General features: G+C 57.5%; 2 protein-coding genes and 1 long non-coding RNA gene across 3 annotated transcripts; 1 reads left to right on the top strand and 2 right to left on the bottom strand.

Annotated features, from left to right (window-relative positions):
• Positions 1–2,181: 2,181 nt before the first annotated feature.
• LOC135405057 (gastrula zinc finger protein XlCGF7.1-like) lies at positions 2,182–2,868 on the top strand. Its single transcript, XM_064639775.1, has one exon. The coding sequence runs from the start codon at positions 2,182–2,184 to the stop codon at positions 2,866–2,868; it is 687 nt and encodes a 228-aa protein (XP_064495845.1).
• Positions 2,869–6,737: 3,869 nt separating this feature from the next.
• LOC135405228 (uncharacterized) lies at positions 6,738–7,730 on the bottom strand. The gene is made up of 3 exons (XR_010425810.1): positions 7,611–7,730; positions 7,282–7,338; positions 6,738–7,132 (listed from the first exon to the last, which is right to left on the bottom strand). It is a non-coding gene; the product is annotated as an uncharacterized LOC135405228 (long non-coding RNA).
• Positions 7,731–7,961: 231 nt separating this feature from the next.
• LOC135405055 (uncharacterized) lies at positions 7,962–12,383 on the bottom strand. Its single transcript, XM_064639774.1, has 11 exons — positions 12,045–12,383; positions 11,551–11,701; positions 11,237–11,301; positions 10,975–11,124; positions 10,642–10,790; positions 9,560–9,697; positions 9,155–9,269; positions 8,846–8,983; positions 8,459–8,635; positions 8,166–8,325; positions 7,962–8,017 (listed from the first exon to the last, which is right to left on the bottom strand). Exons 1-11 carry the CDS (start codon positions 12,375–12,377, stop codon positions 7,962–7,964), a joined length of 1,632 nt encoding a protein of 543 aa, XP_064495844.1. The 5' UTR covers positions 12,378–12,383.
• Positions 12,384–19,145: the final 6,762 nt, after the last annotated feature.

Genomic DNA, 19,145 nt, shown 5'->3' with positions numbered 1-19,145 from the left:
AGGGAAATCTGTGCTGGCAGCCCGAGTATGTCCCGATCCCCCACGCTCTCTCCAGGATATTCAGCATGAGTTCCTCTATCCGCGGGCTGGCAGGGGGTGATTGTTCTCCTGCTGTTGCTGCTCCACCCCTGTCCCTGCCCTTCCTGCCACTGTCGGGTGAGCAGAGTAGCCATGATGGGAAAGGGGCAAGAGAAGCGAAAAGAGCGGGTGGGACCCCCAAAGGGAGCGTGAGGGGCAGTGGGTCACCTCCAAAGGGAGCTGGGGGGAGCCGGGGTTTGTGGACCGATGGGAACAGGGTTGGAGAGGGGAGCTAAGGGGTGGGAGGAGAGCGGGAGTTGGGTTGCCGTGGGGGTCACTGTCTCCATGCCTTGATCCTTGGAGAGCGGGGGAGGCTGAAGAGAGGGGGGAGCTGCGAGAGCCTGGAGAGGGGGGAGCTCGGGCCCCCTGTGCCGAGCCAGCGGTCGGGGCCGGGCTGTTGGTGCCAAATTGCCCCTGGTCAGGCTGAACCCAGAGCCCGCCCACGTGTCAGGGGGCCCGATCCACTCCCTGCTCTCGTTGCCCTGGCGAAGCCTCTGGTGTCCCCCTGCCTGTGGGGCTGTTGGGTTGCCTTGGGCACAGCCGGCCCTTGTGCAGGGCTGTGCCCTTGGGGGCTCTTGGGGGTGGGCAGGAGGTGTTTTTTGGGGTGCTGGGCTGGGATGGCGTCAGAGCCCCGGCGGTGGGCGGGGGGATGCAGGTACCCCCACGGTGGGGGTTGGTGTTGCTGGGTCAGGCCCCGCCGGCTCCATTGTCAGCCCGGTGCCGGCGGGGGGGACACAGCGGGTTTGGGGCCCCCTGGGAGTGCCGGGGGTGGGTGTGGAGCCCGGGAGCTGCTGAGTGTGGAGGGCGGAGTGGGGCGATGGTGGAGCTGGGGGACCCCCGGCAGCCTGGAGGGGGGAGCACGGAGAGGGAGGAGCCCTGGGACCCCCGGGAGCCTGAAACGGGGGGCGTGGAGAAGGGGAAGCCTGGACAGTGGGGACCCCTGGGATCCCTGGGACAACAGAGTGGAGAACCTGGAGAGGGGGATCGTCTGGGAATGTGGCATCTCAAAGGTGAGAGGCAGAGGAGAAGGGACCGTTGGGACCCCCAACACTGCCAGCATTCCTAAGTGGGACCCCCAGCATTCCAGACTGGGGAGACCCTCTAAACCCCAGAGGGGAGGGACCAAAGGGGGAACTTCTGGGAGAGATTTTTTTAAATTGAATCTTCATATTTTGGAGTATTTTTTATCTGAATCTCATATTTTTGCAGTTTGGGGGGACTGGGGTCTTCTCGCTATTTCTGAGGGGTTTTTTTCCTGAGTCTCTGTGTTTTGGGTTTTTCTGGGCTGAATCTTGGTTTTTTGGAGGATTTTATGGACACAGGATGCTCGGTGAGTTCTAGAGATGGACTTGGGCAGGAAGAACCCCCAAGCCAACGTGCTCAGCCCTTGTTTTCCCCTCATCAGGATTTGTCCTTCCCAAAGCTTGGGTGGATGGAGGAGGAGGCTGCGAGGAAGAGGAAGATGCCTTGGGCCCCCCAGGCAGGTGAGGAGGAAGTCAGTGTCCCTTTGGGCGGGTGTTGTGCTGGCTCTGTCAGCCGAGCATGGCCCCGGCTGCAGGACAACCCCGCTGGCGCCGCCGTCCTGCCGGGGCCGGAGTTGGGGGGATGTCCTTGGCCTTCCCTGTGGGCCGGAGGCAAATCCCCTGCCTGTCCTTCTTGCTTCCTGCCCCAGGCCCCGAGCTGAGGACGGAGAGCCCGGAGGACAAATCCCCCCATGAGACCCTGGTGGGAGAGGCCGTTTTGAAGGGCTCCCCGGCGCAGGAAGGCAGCGGGGAGGGAAAGGGCTGGAGATCCCCCCTCAGGAGGGGCTCCAAAGCCATCCCAGGAAGCTCTGAGGAGGAAAGAGCCAGCCTGTGCCGGGAAGGCAGCTGGAGCTTGAACCAGAGCTCTGAGCTGGTGGTCCCTGATCAGCCTCCCAGCAGGGAGAAGCCCTTCAGGTGCTTGGAATGTGGGAAGAGCTTCAGGAAGAGCACCAACCTCCTCACCCACCAGCACATCCACACTGGAGAACAGCCCTACACGTGTGGGGAATGTGGGAAGAGCTTCAGGGACAGTTCCACCCTCCGCAGACACCAGATGATCCACACTGGTGAATGTCCATACATGTGTGGGGAATGTGGAAAGAGTTTCAGTGTCAGCTCCACCCTTTGCAAACACCAGCGCATCCACACTGGGGAACGTCCCTACATATGTGGAGAATGCGGGAAGAGCTTCAGGCAGAGTTCCAAACTCCACACCCACCAGCGCATCCATACCGGGGAACGGCCCTACTTGTGTGGGGAATGTGGGAAGAGCTTTAGCCAGAGCTGCAGCCTCCGCACCCACCAGCACATCCACACTAAGGAATGGCCCTACAAGTGCTTGGAATGTGGGAAGATGTTTAGGACCATCTCATATCTCCTCAGGCATGAACAGATACACACGGATGAGAGGCCCTTCTGCTGCACTGACTGCGGGAAGACCTTCAATGAGAACTCCAACCTTGTCACCCACCGGCGCATCCACACTGGGGAACGGCCCTACACGTGTGGGCAATGTGGGAAGAGCTTTAGCCAGAGCTCCAACCTCCACACTCACCAGCTCATCCACACTGGAGAACGACCCTACAAGTGCTTGCAATGTGGAAAGAGGTTTCAGACCAGTGGGAATCTCCTCCTGCATGAGCGGACGCACACGGATGAGAGGCCCTTCCGCTGCACCGACTGCGGGAAAGCAGAACTCCGCCCTCGTCACCCACCGGCGCATCCACACCGGGGAGAGGCCGTACAAGTGTGGGGAGTGTGGGAATAGCTTCACCCACAGCTCTGCCTTGACCAGACACCAACAGACCCACCAGTAGGGGAAGCTCTACCTGTGCCCCAACTGCGGGAAGAGCTTCGGCCACTTCTTCCACCCCAAATGAACCCCCTGATGGGCAGGCAACCCCTGGAGTCCAGTGACTGTCAGTCCATCCCTTTCAAACAGAAAGGGCCAGTCCCCTTTCACCACCAGAACCCTTCTTGGGGTGTGGGTGGAGATTCCTGGTGACCCCCCCAAGGTCACTGATGGAGGTTGAGAGCAGAGATCTCCCCATGAGCATTGCATCCGTCTCTGATTAAGAATTACTGGGTTTTACCAGGTCTAGTAGAATTGCTTCAATAATTGCTTGAGCACCATCCTATCTTATCCTATACTCCTGGTAGTTTTAGTGTTTCTATTGTGCAGTAAATAATTCTGATGAAGATCTTTTGTCAGATCATTTGTGACCCTAAATAAATTCATTTCTATCAATAGATGTGATTTGCTACCATTAAACATGTGGGACAAAAGTGGTTCACTCACACCTCTGTAATTCCTCTAAACTGCAACTGCTGGCATAATGTAAGGCTGAGATTGGATCCTGCAGCCCCCAGCACCCCACAGCAAGTTGGGAGCTCAAGGGGCCACTCCCCCTTCCCAACCCCTTTATGCCCAAAGACCCCTATGGGACTGTCGGATCCGCCAGACCACCCCCTCTTTTCCACTCTTCTCCCTGTTCCTTGCACTTTCCCATTGTCCCCTCAATCCCCATTTTCCCCCTGAACAGTTTTGGGGTCTGAACCCCCATTTTTTACCCCCTTTCCTTTGGTTGTTGAAGGATAAAATGAGTCTGCACACACAGAGTTCCATTGCAGGACTTGTTTGCCGACACTTTTCTGTGTCCCCTTTTATTCCTCTTCTCTCGTGAGCAGCACCCAGTGTTTGTCTTTTAGTCCACCAGAATTCCCAGCATGGCCCCAAAGCAGTGCCCTGATCCCACACATTCCCCTGGCCTCATGTGCTGGCTGTGTTCAGCCACCAGAGAAAAGCACACCCTGGTCATGCAGGCTGGTTCAAGTGCATTTCCACTTGGAGAAACAACCTTCTCTCTCTCCAAGCACTCAGCCAAGGACCATCCTCCCTTTGCATTCCCAGGAACTCAGGGCAGGTGCAGAGTGACTCCGCTTGGTCCCACCTCTGCCCCTGTTTTGTTTGGACACTCAGAGTTCACGGCCAAGAGGGCCAGGACCTGGGCTTCTTGTCTTGGGGCTTGTCCCATATGCTCCCAGAGGACTTGGAATATTGAAACCAGGCAGATTCTAAAACCCCTGCTCCTGATGCTGCCACAGTGCCCATACACTGGCATTGCAGGCATGGCCTGCACTGAATGGCCAGTGCAGCAGGAGCCGTGGCTGCGGCAGCTGCCGTGATTGCTGCAGAGATGATCCAAGCAATCAGCCATCCACTGAGGATTTCTGCATTTCACAGTTTCCTTCATTCACTGTATCCTGCATCATCCTCCCAGCTTCTGCTTAGGTTCCCTGGGAGCCACAGTTTGGCTCTTCTGCCCATGGGAATTATTAATAATAAATGGAGGGCAGATACGTTTTGATCTTTGATACAACTAAAATAACAAGGAATATTTACAGGGATGTTAAAGGTATTGTCAGTCACATGAATCACAACATCAGGTGCGGCCAAGAAGGGATCTGAGTGACAAGGACACACCATGGCTGAGTCAATAAGCCAGTCAGTAAGAGTTGGTAGACCCAGTGAATTCCCCCTAGAACAGTGTCTTCCAGATGGGACATCCAGGTAGAGCTTGCTCTGCTCAGCATTCCCTGCCTGCTCCTGGGATTCTTGAGGGACAGCCTCTGGCAAGTCCTGGCCCAAGGAGACCTGCCACCGCCCTGAGTCCTGGCAAGGCTGCTGCCTGTCTCCTGCCCCAAAGAGCTGTGCCCCTGGGGGACTTCTCTACCAGAGGGCAGCCAAAGCCAAGGGGCACTGAGGTCTGCCCTCTTGCAGGTGGCTGTTGGGAGCGGCAGCTGGAGCAATTGGTGGCAAGACTTGGCATCTGTCAGAAGGCAGAAGCTGTTGCTCCTTCCTGGCATAATTTTTGGGTGGAAGTGATTAGCAGCAGCACAAAACCCCCATCAGCTGCTGAGTTTCATTGGACAATTAGATTGGACAGAGAGACTCAAGCTTCCTTGTGTTCTTTTTGCTTGTTTTTTTGCCTTCTGGAAAAAAAATCAGCCCAGTCTCGCATGTTCAACACTCCAGTGTCTGTGTGCTCAGCTGTGGCCAGCAGCTGATGTCCAGTCCATTGGGGAAGTTCAGGGGACAGGGAGAAGTCTGGGATGAGAAGCTGTTGTGTGTCTCCCCTGAAGGTGCCACCCGCCTGAAGGAGCAGCCAAGAGAAGTGCTGGAAGCAGAGACATTCTGCCAGTTTCTGCTCTCAGGTGGACACAGGGCCCACTTGTTGCCAGGGGTCCCGGAGATTGGATCCAGGAACAAGGCAGGGCCGTGCACTGGTAGGGAATGGGCTCCAGCAGGACCAAAGGAGGAACATCCAGCAGCAAAGTGTGAGCTGGTGAACTGGGCCATCTCTTCAGCAGACACCACGGTGCTTACTTCCCTCCATCCCTGAAGCTCCGCCACATGAGGCCCTGCTTTGCTTCAGCTTCTGCCGATTCTTCCTTTGTTGCCCTCAAGTGCTGGACGTAGAGTTTAGAAGCCCATGGCCGTGTTTTGAAGGTGCCTGCGTGGAGGAGAGGTTGAACAGCTGCAGCCCAAGGCTGGTGTCCCAGCAGAGTCTCTAAGGATGGCACCAGTGGTGCTGGCTGGGGACAGCTGAGTGTGGAAGGTGTGTCCAGCCTCAAACAGGGCCACTGAAGTCAGTCAGGATGTCAGGCTGCAGCTCAAGCTGCCAAGGGTTGCTGTGAGGCTGGGGAGTCACTGGAAAGCTGTGGTGGCCACTTGCCCTGAAGCCTTTTGCCAAAGTGGGTGCAATTGTGCCCACAGTCTGCCCACTTTTGGTGTCCTGGCGGGTGTGGGTGCCTGGGTGAGGAGGCCCAGGCGTTGTGGGTGCTGCTGCTCCTGGGCAGCCTCTGGTGCTGTTGTCTGTGGGGCGCGGAGCCGCTTGGGCAGCAGCGAGTGCGCAGCCCTGCCCGAGGAGCCCAGCGCCCTGGCCGTGGTGGCAGCAGCTCTGCGGGCCCAGAGCTCTGGCTCTGGGGGGTGTCGGCCACAGCCCCGTGGCCTGGGCAGCCACGGGGGCCCGGGCTGGCCGCCAACCCTGCCTGTGCCACTGCTCCTCACCGGCAGCACCCGGCGGACGTGCCCTGGCAGGGCCCCCTTGCCCTCCTTGTCCCCAGCCAGGCCAGCCTGGCCCCCTTGGGGGTGTGCCCACCCTGCTGCTGAGGCCTGGCCTCCAGGGCTTCTGCCACAGGGCTGGGAGAGGCCTCAGGAAAGCACCAGAGCAGCCGGCTGGCAGGGAAGGAGGTGGCTGCCTGGGGGCTGCTTATGGCCTCTGCCCCCCAAAGTCCTGGGGGCTTTTCCCTCCACCCTGCCCCTTGGGGCCTGCGCCCAGTCTGTCCCCTCACAGCCTTCTGCCACCCACCCCCTCACAGATTCCCCTCAAGGCTTCCTGCTCCCTTGTCCCATCAGGGCCTCCACAGCACCTCACCCCTTCCTGGCCTCCCAGCGCCCCCTCCCCTGCTGGTCTTTTGCTGGCACGCTGCACAGCGGGGCAAGTGTAGCTGAGCACAGGGAGCTATTTTCCCCTCTTCCCCAAGGCCCTGTGCACAGTGGACATCAAAAAAAAACTCCTGGGCCTCTGTGCGTGATAACATGTTGGTCATGTTCCCATGCTGGGCTTAAAGGAGGTGCTTGCAGGGAAGAGGCATCTTCCCCACAGGCTCAGGTGGCCCCAGGAGATGGAGCTTCCTGCATCAGTTCTCCACAGAGCTGCAGCAGCACAGGCAGACACTGCCCTGCAGAAAAGGCCGGGTCTTCCACGCCCTGCACAGCCAGTCTTGGAGCTGCTGGAATCTGCAGTAGGGAGCCATCTGTACAGCTCTCAGCACGTAGCAGTGTTGAATTGCCAGGCCTGCCATGGCGAGTCTGATGTTTTCTGTCACACCTCTACGGGCTGGAAGAGGCAGCAACGGAGACTACCAGAATGGGAAGAATGAAGTTCTCCGTACAGCTCTGATGATGTGGAGCGTTTGACGGGCCAGGTCTGAGATGGCAGGGCTGTCATCAGTCATGCCTTGAAGGGCTGGAAGAGAAAGGAAGAGAGCCAAGGTGAGAGGCCAGGGGTGTGGGGATGTGAGGAGCCTCTCCTGCCAGGGCCATCCCAGCCAGCTCTTGCCATGGCCAGGAGGGAGCAGGGCCCAAGGGGATCAGCTGGAAGGTGCTCTCGCTCACCTTGGCAGATGAGCTGCAGCTCTGGCTGCTCCTGCTTCATGGACCTGGCGGCGATCCCTGGGAACACAGAGCCTGTCAGGCCCCAGAGGCACAGGTCCCCCGCAGCGGCACTGCCAGCCCAGCCACACAGCCTCCTGCCCTGGCAGGGCTGAGCCCGGGGCCTTCCCGCATGGGGACGCCCCAGGGCTGGGCTGGCACAGGGCGGCAGCAGGCGCTCGGGGCCACTCGGGGTTCCACATGCCCTGGGCCGCATCCTGCTGCCGCTGCAGCAGCCGGGGCTGGGGCCAAGCTGCAGCGGGGTGGGGAGGGACCCCGGCCTTGTGGCTCACCCAGAAACTTGATGGCCAGCTTTCGCAGGGGCTCCTCTGGGCTCTCCAGGAACGGCAGGGCCTGGCGCACGTACTGGCCCACTCGGCTCCTGTCCTTTTCCAGCTGCAAAGAGCGCCAGGGCACGGAAGGAAGGCTGGGTTCAGGCTCTGCCCCTTGGCCGGGCACTCCCTGCCCCCAGCACGGGGCTCCCCTGCCCGAAGAGCCCTGAGGCCTGGCCAGCAGCCACTGGGGCCGGGCTTTGGGGGGAGCAGAGGGCTGGGTGCTCCCGGCGAGCCAGGGGCTGGGGCTTTGGGGCCGTCCTTACCAGGCACTCAGGAAACCTCCATGGCTGCTCCATGGTCACCAAGTTCTCAAGATCCCTCCACTTTAGGAACCTGGCTGCACCAAACAGTGCTCTCCGAGAGGCCTGCACAGCAACAGAGAGCGGGCCATGGCACCGCAGCCCAGGGCACAGCACCCGCATCCCTGCACGAAGGCCAGGAGGAGGCTGCAGGCGACCATGGGCCAGGGCAGGAGGCACAGCAGCCTCCTGCCATGGGGACAACAGAGCCCACGAGTCCTCACCTCTGCCACACGCCGGTTCTCATCGTGCCAGTTGAAGTAGAATGGCACCAGACTCAGGTACACGTGTGGCTTTAGGCTCTTGCTCCTCTCTGTCGCTTCCATCAGCTCCCGGAAGAGGAGCATGGAGAGCTGCTGCAGCTGGCTGTGCTCCTGGTGCAAAGGAAGAGGAAAAGACCTCAGCACTGGCTTCTCCAGGCCCACCGGGGCACAGGCCTGAAAAGACACTGGGCCCAAAGTTTCCTGGCAGTACTCAGTGCCCACGATGAGGGGCACAGAGCCTTACGTTGTCAAAGAGTGGCCGCAGCACCTCAAGCAACTTCAGGGCTATTGGGCTGGATATTTGGATGATTTTCAAGCCCAGCACATTGATGAACACGGAGAGGGTCATCTGAACTGTGTCTGTGTCTGCATCCTGCAGTAGCTCCAGGAGGCTTTCATTCAGGCTCCGGATGCTCTTAGCCTGTGTGGAACACAATGCTGTGGTGCAGCCCCACGCTGCTGCCGCGGGGCCCAGAGGCCAAAGGTGCGTCCTAAAGGAGTCGGGCAGCTGAACGGGGAGGAGGAGAGCTGGGAACAGCTGCCACAGCTGCCAAAGGCCAGCCAAGGCCAAGCTACTGCCTTGCACAGCCGCACGCTGCCGGCCCGGCTTCAGCCCCTGCCCCCTGCTCACCATTGAGGGAGCCTTGCTGAGCACCACCAGGCCTCGGAGCGCCAGGCGACGCCTCTCCGGGCACTGACTGCGCAGGTGCCTGGAAATAATCTGCAGGACGCTGGGCCCATATTGTCTGGGGTTCAGGCAGTGCAGGACCTGAAAGTCAGGGAGCAGTGACAGGGTGCCCGGCCGGCAGGAGCCTGGACCCGCCCGGGGCTGTGCCCAGGCAGCAGCACAGGGTGCAGGCACTGTCCCGGGCGGCTGCGGCTGTGAGAGGGCAGAGAGGGGGAGGCAGCTGGGCCAGGCAGCGCTCGCCATCAGGCTCACCTCCACCAGGAACGCCAGGGCAGGCAGTTCCCACAGGGGCTCTCCCCTGCTGAACCGTGGGAGCAGGCTGATGGCGATGCTGCGACCGAAGGAGCGGGATACACGGCACAGCTCCCTGCAAGGGGGAATAAAGGTGCCAGAGACCCTGAGCCAGGTGGGCAAAGCTCTCCTGGGACTGACTCACACAGGCCTGGTCTTTGGCCACCAGCCCAGGAGAGGACGTGGGCACTTTGGGAGGTGGCTCCTCCTGTGCAGCTGCCCCTCTCTGCCTTTTCCACTCTGCTCAGCCATCCCTGACTGCCAAGGCCCTCTGGCCCAGCAGCACGGGCACTGTGAGGGGTGGCCTGTGCACAGGGCAGAAATGACCTGTGGGGGTGTGGGGCAGTGGGGAGAAAGGGCTCTCACCTGGCCAGCAGACCCACTGCATAGTGGTGGCTGTCAGCCTTGAGGAGCATGTCCCAGCCACGCTTGCGACCGATCGCCATCAACACATCCTCATCCAGCAGCTGGCGCAGCAGGGCTTTAACAGTCTGTACTGCAAACCTGTGTGCAGAGCACAGCCCAGGTCAGGCACAGAGCCCTGGCCCCAACCCCGAGGGCATGGCAGGGAGAGGGGACTGGGATGGAGCACCTGTTGGGGTTGGGGGGAAGGCTGCGCTGCTCCCGGCATTGCCTCCAGAAGGTCTCGACCTCCTCTGACATCTCCTCTGTGCTGATGAAAACTTGGAAGAGCAGAGTCAGAAGGAGGCGGGGGAAATTGTCCTTCAATGCACTTGGGCACCAGGAGTGGGACAGCTGGATGATCTCCCAGAGTGCCACAGTTGCCTGCCAAAGACAAAGCACCCAGAGACAGCTCTCAGGGCCCAGATGTCCATGTGGCTGGGCCCAAGCGTGGCAGGGACAAGCCAGAGGAGACACAGGGGGATCCCCCAGCCTGGTGTCCCTGAACCTGCCCCTAAGGCAGGCTTGCAGCCCAGTGCCTGGGGCAGGGAGAAGCAGTGGTGAGGGAGGATGGAAAGGCATCCCAGAGGCAACCTGGGGGCGAGCAGAGGCCAGCTCAAGAAACTCACAGCCAGGGCAAAGACATCCCTCTCATCCCCATCAGAGGTGCGTCTCCTGTGCGCTGGCCAGTATTCCAGCACACGGAAGAGGATCTGCAGCACCGGCTCCTTAGTCCATCTGGAGGAGATGAGCGTCTTCCACATGGTGCGAGCAGCTCTGTGGAGTCACAACTCTGGCTCAGGGGGGTCTGGGACACAGCTCTGTGGCCTGGGCAGCTGCAGGGCCCAGGTGACAGAGCCACAGCGCCTTGTGGGGCAGGGAGGCAGGCTGGCCTCAGGATTGGAGGCTGACATGCCAAAGCTGGCAAAGAGAGGAGCTGGAGCGTCCGGGAAGTCTCCATGTCTCTGGCACACCATTTGGGACAGGCTTTCCAGTGGGATGGGGTCTAAAGGTAGGTGAGCCTTCAAGGCAGGTGGGCCCCATACCTGTAACAGGCTGGGGCAGAGCGCAGCAGGGTCACTGCGACATCCGTGGGGTGTGCCTCGGTCAGCAGGACCAGAGTCTTGTCCAGCCTGTGCTCAGCAGACACATTGGACGTGAGCCACTGGTGGATGCACCTGACTGTGGCCGGCACCTGGAGGGGACATGGGGGACAGTTGGAGAGCTGCCAGAGCCAGTAACTTGCCCAGCTTCCCCCAAGAAGTGCTCCCCTTGCCACCACACTCTGCTGGTCTCAAAGGCTGAGGGGACCCAGAGCAGCCAGCGTGAGGGGCCACAGCATCCCTGGGGGACTCGAGCCCTGGCCACAGGCTGCTTACTTGCTTTGCTTTGTAGACACCGTTCTCCACAAGCAAATCCAGCAGGGCAGCGCTGGTCTGGGCATTGAAGAGGTCCGAGTTTGCCGTGTCCCCAGTGGCCATGAAAGTGGCCTCTTCATGCCAAATGCACCTGATGAATCTGCAAACCAGCTACAGGAGAAAGGCAAGGAAGAGAGAGGGATGTCCCCTGGAGGGCTGCGACAGCGGTGCTGGGCTGAGCAGTGAGAGCAGGCCCAGCCCAGGCGGGGATGGCTGCAGGTACCTGTGCTGCCCTGCGGAAGCGGCCACGGGCACGGAGCTGCTCTTCTGTCCACTCCTGGACTGCATCTGGCAAAGAGCGAGCGCGCTCAGAGCTGAGGGTGTGCGGGAGAGGCCGGAGAACACAGCCCAGGCCTGGGCTCCAGGAGCAGGCAGGGCCAGCTCTGGGATGCCCAGTGGATGGAGCACGGCTGCCAGGAGTTCAGCCCCGGCCCCTCTGCCCCCCTCCCTTTCCCTGGGCATGTCCAGAGGGGATGGGACTGGATGAGGTCAAGGGGGCTGCAGCCACCAGCCCTGTGGCCCAGCTCCAGCACTCACCCTCCTGCGGGGGCTGCACCTGCTGCACCTCTTCAGGCTGCTGTGTTGGACCAGCCCTAGGGCTTTCCTCCTTCTCCTCCTCCTTCACCCAGGCCGGCTTGGGCACCGTGGGGGGTCTCTGCTGCATGTCTCCATCTGGCATTATGGCTACCTGCAGCAGAGATGCCATGGAAAAGCTTTGGCTCCCCAAGTCCTGCAGTCGTGCCTTGAAGGCAGCTGCAAGAGAGAAGCCTGGGAAATGCCTCGCCTCATCCAGTCCCACTGTCTGGCCTCAAGGGCACCTGCCCCAGGGACTGGAGATGCCTTGAGCAGCCCTAGGTCCCCAGGTCCCACAGTCTGGCCTGGAGGATGCACAGGGGAGAGGTGGAAAGCTGCCAGAGTGAGCAACTTGCCCAGCTTCCCCGGAGAAATGCTTCCCTTCCCAGCACACTGTGCCAGCCTCAAAGGCTGAAGGGGCCCAGCGCACCCAGCTTGGGGGGCCACAGGCTGCTTACTTCAGCAGAGACAGCTCTCTCCTCAAGAAACTCCAGGCTGGGGGTATCGGCCAGGCGCTGAACAGGCGCGGCGTCAGTGCTCGCCACGCCCTCCGTCGTTGTGGCGTCGGCCTCCTCCGTGAGACCAGGCAGCACAGAGTCACAGTTTGACACATCATCGATGGACGTGGTGTCCCAGTGGGTTGTGTGATCATTGGTTGCGGTGTCACACTTTGCTGGGACAGCAGTCGACGCAGTGCTGACATCAGGCTTTGTCACCTGGGTCGGGATGGTGTCAGGCTGGGCCTGGACATCAGCTGGTGTGATCCTGGCCTTTCTACGCCGACTGCCCATGAATTTCATAAAAGTCTGCAGGAGAAAGAAGGGCAGGGAAGGGAGGGATTTCCCCTGGAGGGCTGCGACAGTGGTGCTGGGCTGAGCAGTGAGAGCAGGCCCAGCCCAGGCGGGGATGGCTGCAGGTACCTGTGCTGCCCTGCGGAAGCGGCCACGGGCACGAAGCTGCTCTTCTGTCCGCTCCTGGCCTGCATCTGGCAAAGAGCGAGCGTGCTCAGAGCTGAGGGTGTGTGGGAGAGGCCGGAGAACACAGCCCAGGCCTGGGCTCCAGGAGCAGGCAGGGCCAGCTCTGGGATGCCCAGTGGATGGAGCACGGCTGCCAGGAGTTCAGCCCCTCTGCCCAACTCCCTTTCCCTGAGCATGTCCAGAGGGGATGGGACAGGATGAGGCCAAGGGGGCTGCAGCCACCAGCCCTGTGGCCCAGCTCCAGCACTCACCCTCCTGCGGGGGCTGCACCTGCTGCACCTCTTCAGGCTGCTGTGCTGGAGCAGCCCCAGGGCTTTCCTCCTCCTTCTTCCTCCGGAACAGCCTGAGCAGGCTGAAGCGTCTCCCTGCCATGCCACAGTCTGGTGTCCAGGGCACCTGCAAGAGAGAAAGAGAACCTCGGAGAAACTCCGGGCCCTAAGTCCTGCAGAATGGCCTTGAGGCCACCTGCCGCAGGGATTGGAGACACCTCGGAGAAGCTCCGGGTCTCCAAGTCCTGGAAAAGGGTCTCAAGGGCACCTGCCACAGGAATTAGAGACACCTCGGAGAAACTCCAGGTCTCCAAATCCTGTGGAAATGCCTCGAGGTCACCTGGAAATGAGAAAATCCTCCAAAATGCTCCGGGTCAGCAAGGCACGAGTTGGCTGCGCGGGGGCTCCGCACAGCACCGCTCTGTCCCGTCCTGTCCCGTCGCCTGCTCCGAGGAGCACTGTTGACACCGTGGCCGTGTCACCAGCAGCACCTCTGTCACCGTGGGTCATAAAGGGCCCTTGGACACCCTGCCCCCTTCCATCCCACCGGCCGTGCCCAGCGTGTCACAAAGGGCTTTTGGACACAGTGCCACGTGGCCTGGGGCCTCCCCCAGCCCCGCCAACCTGCCCCACCTTGGAGGGAATCCACTCTCTGAAGTATCTAATCTGGCTGGACCTGAACTGTAGGAACAGCTCAAGAAATGAGCAAACACTCCCCTCCTGTGCCTGCTCACGGCAGCACAAGGAGCCCCCTCAGCCGCAAACTCAGTCGCAGCGGGAAGGGCACGGGGCCTTCCACACAAGCTGGCACGGCCTCCTTGGGAGAAGTGCTGGCTGGTGGCCATCCTAAACAGGGGGGCTGACACCGAGAAGGAAGGTGTGGGCAAGGGCACCAGTGCTGCTGGGAGCCCTTTGGCCAGGGCTGCACCCAAATCAGCAGCTCTGGCAAGTCCTGGCCCAAGGAGACCTGCCACTGCCCCGAGTCCTGGCAAGGCTGCTGCTCGTCTCCTGCCCCAAAGAGCTGTGCCCCCATGTATTATTTCGTTTGAATACATGCCCGGAATAAAGACAAGTGCAACAGACATTCCAACACTACAAAAAATCTTTTATTGCAGTGAGAATAAAAACTAGCAAAGAGAATCAAAAGCTAAAAAAGAATACAAAATAACTGCTTTATCGGTTGGCATTCATACAATACTATGAACAGCTTTTATTATAGTATTAACTAGAAAAAGGGAATTAAAGGAAAATTTAAAGGATATTAAAACAATACTATGAGTGGCTTTTAATACAATATTAACTACTAAAAAGGGAATTAAAAGGATATCAAAAAAGGATATAAAACAGTGGCTTTCTCAATTGCTTCCTCTCAATAAACTGTGCTTACCCACACAGACAGGCCAGGGCTGCCAGGATCTGCAGCAGCTGGTCGGTGCCCGTGCTTAGCGGGCGTCCCGGCAGAACAACACAGTCTCCATGGCAGGATGAGGATCGCTCACCCCAGCAGTCCTGACACCCCATTTTATCAGCTCCACATTGCACCACGTAGGGCCAGTACACAGTATAAGGTGATGCCTGAGTGGCAGCCAAACCCCACCTGTTCATCACCTGATAGCAACAGTCTGTGCATGCCCTGCTGTAGGGCAAGGGGCGAGTGACCCCTGCCCACATAATCTTCCTCTCACCATCATCTTTCTCACCCCTATGTATGACCTCTACCACTGTGTTTCAAGGGTAGATGTATCTATCTTGCAATATGTAGCAAAACCAAGGAAGAACTCAGCTCTGATAATAGGGGATATCAAGCTGACTTGCTAAAAAGCACAATGGACCTTACAATTAGCTTGAGCCATGAAGTTACATTGTACCATACTCTAGCTGGTTTCACATCCTAATAGGATTTCTTTCTCACGCCTCTATGCTCCATTGATCATCTAATTCAAAAGTACCCCCCTTACAGACATGAAACAGTTTAAAGTCCTGTAGATGTAGAGATGAAAAAGTCATATCTAAAATGTAGTGCCAGCTTGTTCCTAAGCATTTCCAAAATTCCTTCCCATCAGGTGCCAGGATGGGTGGGCAGGAGGTGACTTGCTGTATTCAGACCATTCTTGTACCTGTGACAGCTGCTCTTTCACCCCTTTCCCCCTAATTCTGGGTTGGTTTCTAGAGCTGTTTTTGAAAGAAACACTTTTTTCAGTCTCACACGTGAATATTTTCAAAGAAATACAAGACACAAAAATCTAGTAAAACCAATATTTAACAAAATGGTGAAATCACACTCCTTTATGTACTCTGAGCACTCTGCTACTGGCAGTTTGTGTAGTTCTCCATATACTGGAAATGTAACTAAGGATCAAGAAATTTTCTGTGTATTCTTTATTTACTTTTAAATTTTTTTCTGTCATCAAATTGGCTGCAGGATTTGGTCCTGTCTTTGTGGAGGATGAATGCCACTGTCCTTTTATGTTTGAGTTGATATTTTATTGCTCAGGGGGACTGTCAGTGGGAGGGGGTGGTGGGAAGGAGCCTCCACTCAGGGGCTGGAGCTTCAGCTTTTAAAGAAGGTTGTACTTAATCGAAGAGCTGCAACTCAGGATTTCTCTGGGCCTTCCAGAACTTTTCATTTAGCCAGCTGAGAGTGCCCAGGGCACAGCCAGGTTAATGTTTAACTCTTCCAACACTGGGCTCATCCCGAGGATATCCTGTCATCCTGAGAAGGAGGAAGGGAGATGCTGTGCCTGTTCCCTAGGGCTGGGCAGGAAGCAAAATCTTCAAAGCCGTGTCCCTTCTGGAGGAGTTGATCTTGTGTTAATCCTCAGTAGTCAGCACTGAAAATTCTGTATCTGAGACACTGAATGAAAAGGAGAGTTGCTGAGAGGCTTGTTTGGGGGAGGGTGTTTTTTTGGTTTGTTTTTGTGGGGGTCTTTTAGTGCCAAATGAAGGTTGGGTCATGAAAATCAGTCTTGTCACTGACAAAAACTGTAAAGGCATTTAAATGCTTTCAGACCCTGTTACCATTTTCCTTTCTTTCACTTTCTCACCCCTTGCAAATCAGAGACAATTCCTAGAGGACAGGAGAATGAAATAAACAAAAAAAAGAAATTATTTTTCTACTCTTGAGGCCTGTGTCAGCTCTGTTTTGAATGCATTTGAATCCTGCTGCTTCCATGCTCTTTTTAAAGTAGCACCAGATAAATACCTATGAACTGCTGAGATGAGAGTGATCATTTTTACTCCACAAAATGTTTCTCTTTTTTTTTCCTATCCTGTGTCCCCTTTGTGTTACATGCTATGGAGTGACAATACTTTTGTTCTAAGCTAATTCACTGCTGCTGTTTTGGGTACAACTAATGTCAAACAGAAAACCTGTAACATGCCAGAAACAGGCTACAGTGGGTTGAAGACACAGCTTATGTTTGATGGTGTGTAAATACAGAGAGTTAGTTGGGTTTATCTGATAGCCTGGCAGAAGGAGAGAGGAGCAGGACAAACTGTTTTCAGTAACTGTGCTGTTCAGACACCTGATAAGATGGAGAGTGCTTTGGAACTACTGATGTGCTTTGAATAAGAAAAGAATAATCAGGTCCATTGGCACTGGCTTATCAGGAAGGAAGTAAAATGCCAGCACTTTTACCTGAGCAAAAGGAAATGTTTTAGACATTTTTGGCCATTTTTCCATTGACATTAAATAGCAGGGTGCTTTTGAGTGTGCTGTAAGGAGTGGAATGATTTATTACCTTGACAGAATTACAGGTGAAGGTGTTTAGAGAGGAGTTCTCAGCAACAAGAACAGCTCTTTGGATAAGTGGCCACATCTATTCATGCTTTTTTTGGTAGAGATTCAGTATTTATTTATTTATCTACTCTCACCCACAGATGATGATAGTCCAGCTTTGGAATCAGCAACACACTTCAGCCACTAATACAAGGCAATATGTGAGCTGCTGCCACTTCCAAAATGCAGTATCCTGGCATTTCAGTCAACTTTATAATCAGGCAAAAACCCACTTGGCAATCTTAAAATCTAGCTTCTGAAGCACTTTTATATCTGAAAGCTTTTGATGTCTTTTTATATCTTTTTAGCATATATTGAATTTCTTGGGAGCAGTGGCCAGGATGTTCACTTGATGGATGACTGGGGTGGGGACTCTCCCCCCACCTCCTGCTTTTTTTTCCCTCCCCTTTGATTTTAAAAAGAGGTGTGATAATTGTGCATTAGGTAAGGCTGGAACGTGAATCCTGCAGATGCAGCTGTTTGACGACATTAAAGTGGGGGGTTTGTACCATTGTTAGGTAATTTAGCAGAGATTTTCCAAGCTGAGAAGGACAGCCTGCTGCCAAGCTCTGGCATCTCTCTTAAGAAATCTTTTGCTTCAAGAATGCCCAGAGGAAAATGATGACCGGATACTTTTCTGAAGGCACAAATGGCCTGTTTTCTCTTCCATAGCATTCAGAATGGGACTCCTTGGTCCAGACTGCCTGCTCAGGTTTTTGTGGTGCTGGGTCAGGGTTTTCATGTGGTTTTTCTCCTGGGATAAAGTTGTGTACAGTGAATATTTATTATTCATCCCATGTCTGGTTCACTGTCTACATCTTGAATTTGACCCAGAGTCTGGGTAAATGAGGAATGCGTTGAAACAAAGTCAAGGATCCTTCAGTGACTTGTTTTTGTGAGTTCAATCTTCTGAGACCTCTGATGAGTCTGGCAGGGCAGTGCCTGTGTGCAGAGGGGCAGGGAAAGAGAGTCCCAGCACAGCAGCAGTGCCAGGGAGCAGCAGCATTTGGCCTGTTGAGAGCTGCTCTTTTTCTCCTGCCACCCTCCCCTTCTGGGCCTCGGCTGAGGCCTCAGTGCTCTGGGCCTTGGTCCCTGGGCTGGGCTGGGTCAGTCCTGTGGCCATGGCACTGCTGGCATGAACTGGGCTCCACTGCACTCTTTCCACCACACAAGGGGCTCCATTTGCTCCAGGTACAGCCTGAAGCCTCAGCTCTTCTTCTCAAGGGCTCTCAAGGAGAAGCCCAAGGACCAGGCTCTCCAGAGGGTCCTTGCCTTGCTGGTTTCTCCCTGGAGTCCGTGTGCTGCCCTCAGGGTCCCACTGTGGGGGCTGGAGGGGCTGAGGCTGCTGCAGCTGGTGCTGGTGGTGGCCAGTGCCCCTGGAGATGGCAAATGGGGCCTGAGGAGCCCGGGGCCGATTCTCTGCTGCTGTGCTGGGGAGCGGGGCTGGCCCTGGGGCTGCAGGAGCTGCCTGAGCTGATGATGTGCTGAGCATTGCAGACCCAGAGGGCCTGTCCCTGAGCTCCATGGCCTCCATGTCCTGCTGCAGGGTCAGACCTGAGTGTGCTGCTCTGCTGGGCTGGGGCAGGGGCAGGGAGATGGGGGGACCAGGGAGGGGCTGGACTGGGCAGTGCCAGGGAGGGGAAAACCCCAATGTTGAGCTGAAGTGTGTGAGTGGGCAGGGTGGGGGCTCTGCCCCACCTAGGGCACCTCTGGAGTCAGCGTTTCCTTTGGCAGCACACCTTATCTAAGACCAAGTAGTTTTCCAGAGTTGGCTTTTCTCTCTCTTTGTCATGGTTTTCTTTTTTGTTTTCAGTTCCCCTGTCGGGAAAAGGGGGAAGGGAAGCACATGTTGATCCCTGGGTTTATCTGTATACAAAAGGGAGTTGGGGCGGAGGAGACAAAGGGATTTCTCTCTCTATTCTCTCTCTTTTATCCCATTCCCGCCTCCCTCGCCACACCCCGGGCGACTGTTTCACCGCCGCCCCTCCTCGCCCGTCCCGCGGGGCAGCTCTTTTAGCTCCGGGGCGGCGGAGACTCCCCCGGCGCGGCCCTTTGGTTTTCCTTGGTTTATTCTCCGGAGCTGATTCCGTTCCGAGCTCGCCCCCCCTCTCTGGCGACCCCCGCCAGGGCCCGTCCCGGGGCGGCTCCTTCAGTGCCACGGGCGGCGGGGACCCCTCGGGGCGGCTCCCCCAGGGCCCCGCCCGCCGCCGCCGCTCCCCGGGGCCCTCCCCGCTTCCTGCCGGGATCGGACACCGCCGGCGGCCCCGGCCCTGCCGGGCTCCATCAGCCTGAGCAATTGCTGCCAAGGAGGGGCCGGGGGCTTCCTCTTGGCCTTCGTCTCCCTGGCGCTGGGGCTCGGCTTCTACCTGTGCCAGAAGGTGAGGGGGGTCCCAGGGGGGTCGTGTGTCCCCCCCAGAGCGTCTGTGCCCCCCCGGGGACCCCCCACCCCGGTGTCACCCCCTTTTCTCTCCCCACAGAGCTCCTGAGCCGGCGGCGGCCGCAGCCCCTCCCCAGGGCCTCGGGCCCAGCCTGGAC

The sequence above is a fragment of the Pseudopipra pipra genome, chromosome W (genome assembly GCF_036250125.1).
Source record: "Pseudopipra pipra isolate bDixPip1 chromosome W, bDixPip1.hap1, whole genome shotgun sequence".
NCBI classification, from domain to species: domain Eukaryota; kingdom Metazoa; phylum Chordata; class Aves; order Passeriformes; family Pipridae; genus Pseudopipra; species Pseudopipra pipra.
This window is presented reverse-complemented; position numbering and strand designations above follow the sequence as displayed.

Excerpts from the sequence above, each read along its gene's own strand:
- LOC135405057 (XM_064639775.1), top strand. The coding sequence starts at position 2,182 with ATGTGTGGGGAATGTGGAAAGAGTTTCAGTGTCAGCTCCACCCTTTGC.
- LOC135405055 (XM_064639774.1), bottom strand. The coding sequence starts at position 12,377 with ATGGGCAGTCGGCGTAGAAAGGCCAGGATCACACCAGCTGATGTCCAG. Across the intron at positions 11,702-12,044 it reads AGAGAGCTGTCTCTGCTGAA|GTAGCCATAATGCCAGATGG; the intron begins GTAAGCAGCCTG and ends TCTCTGCTGCAG. Across the intron at positions 9,270-9,559 it reads GCAGTGGGTCTGCTGGCCAG|GGAGCTGTGCCGTGTATCCC; the intron begins GTGAGAGCCCTT and ends TCCCCCTTGCAG.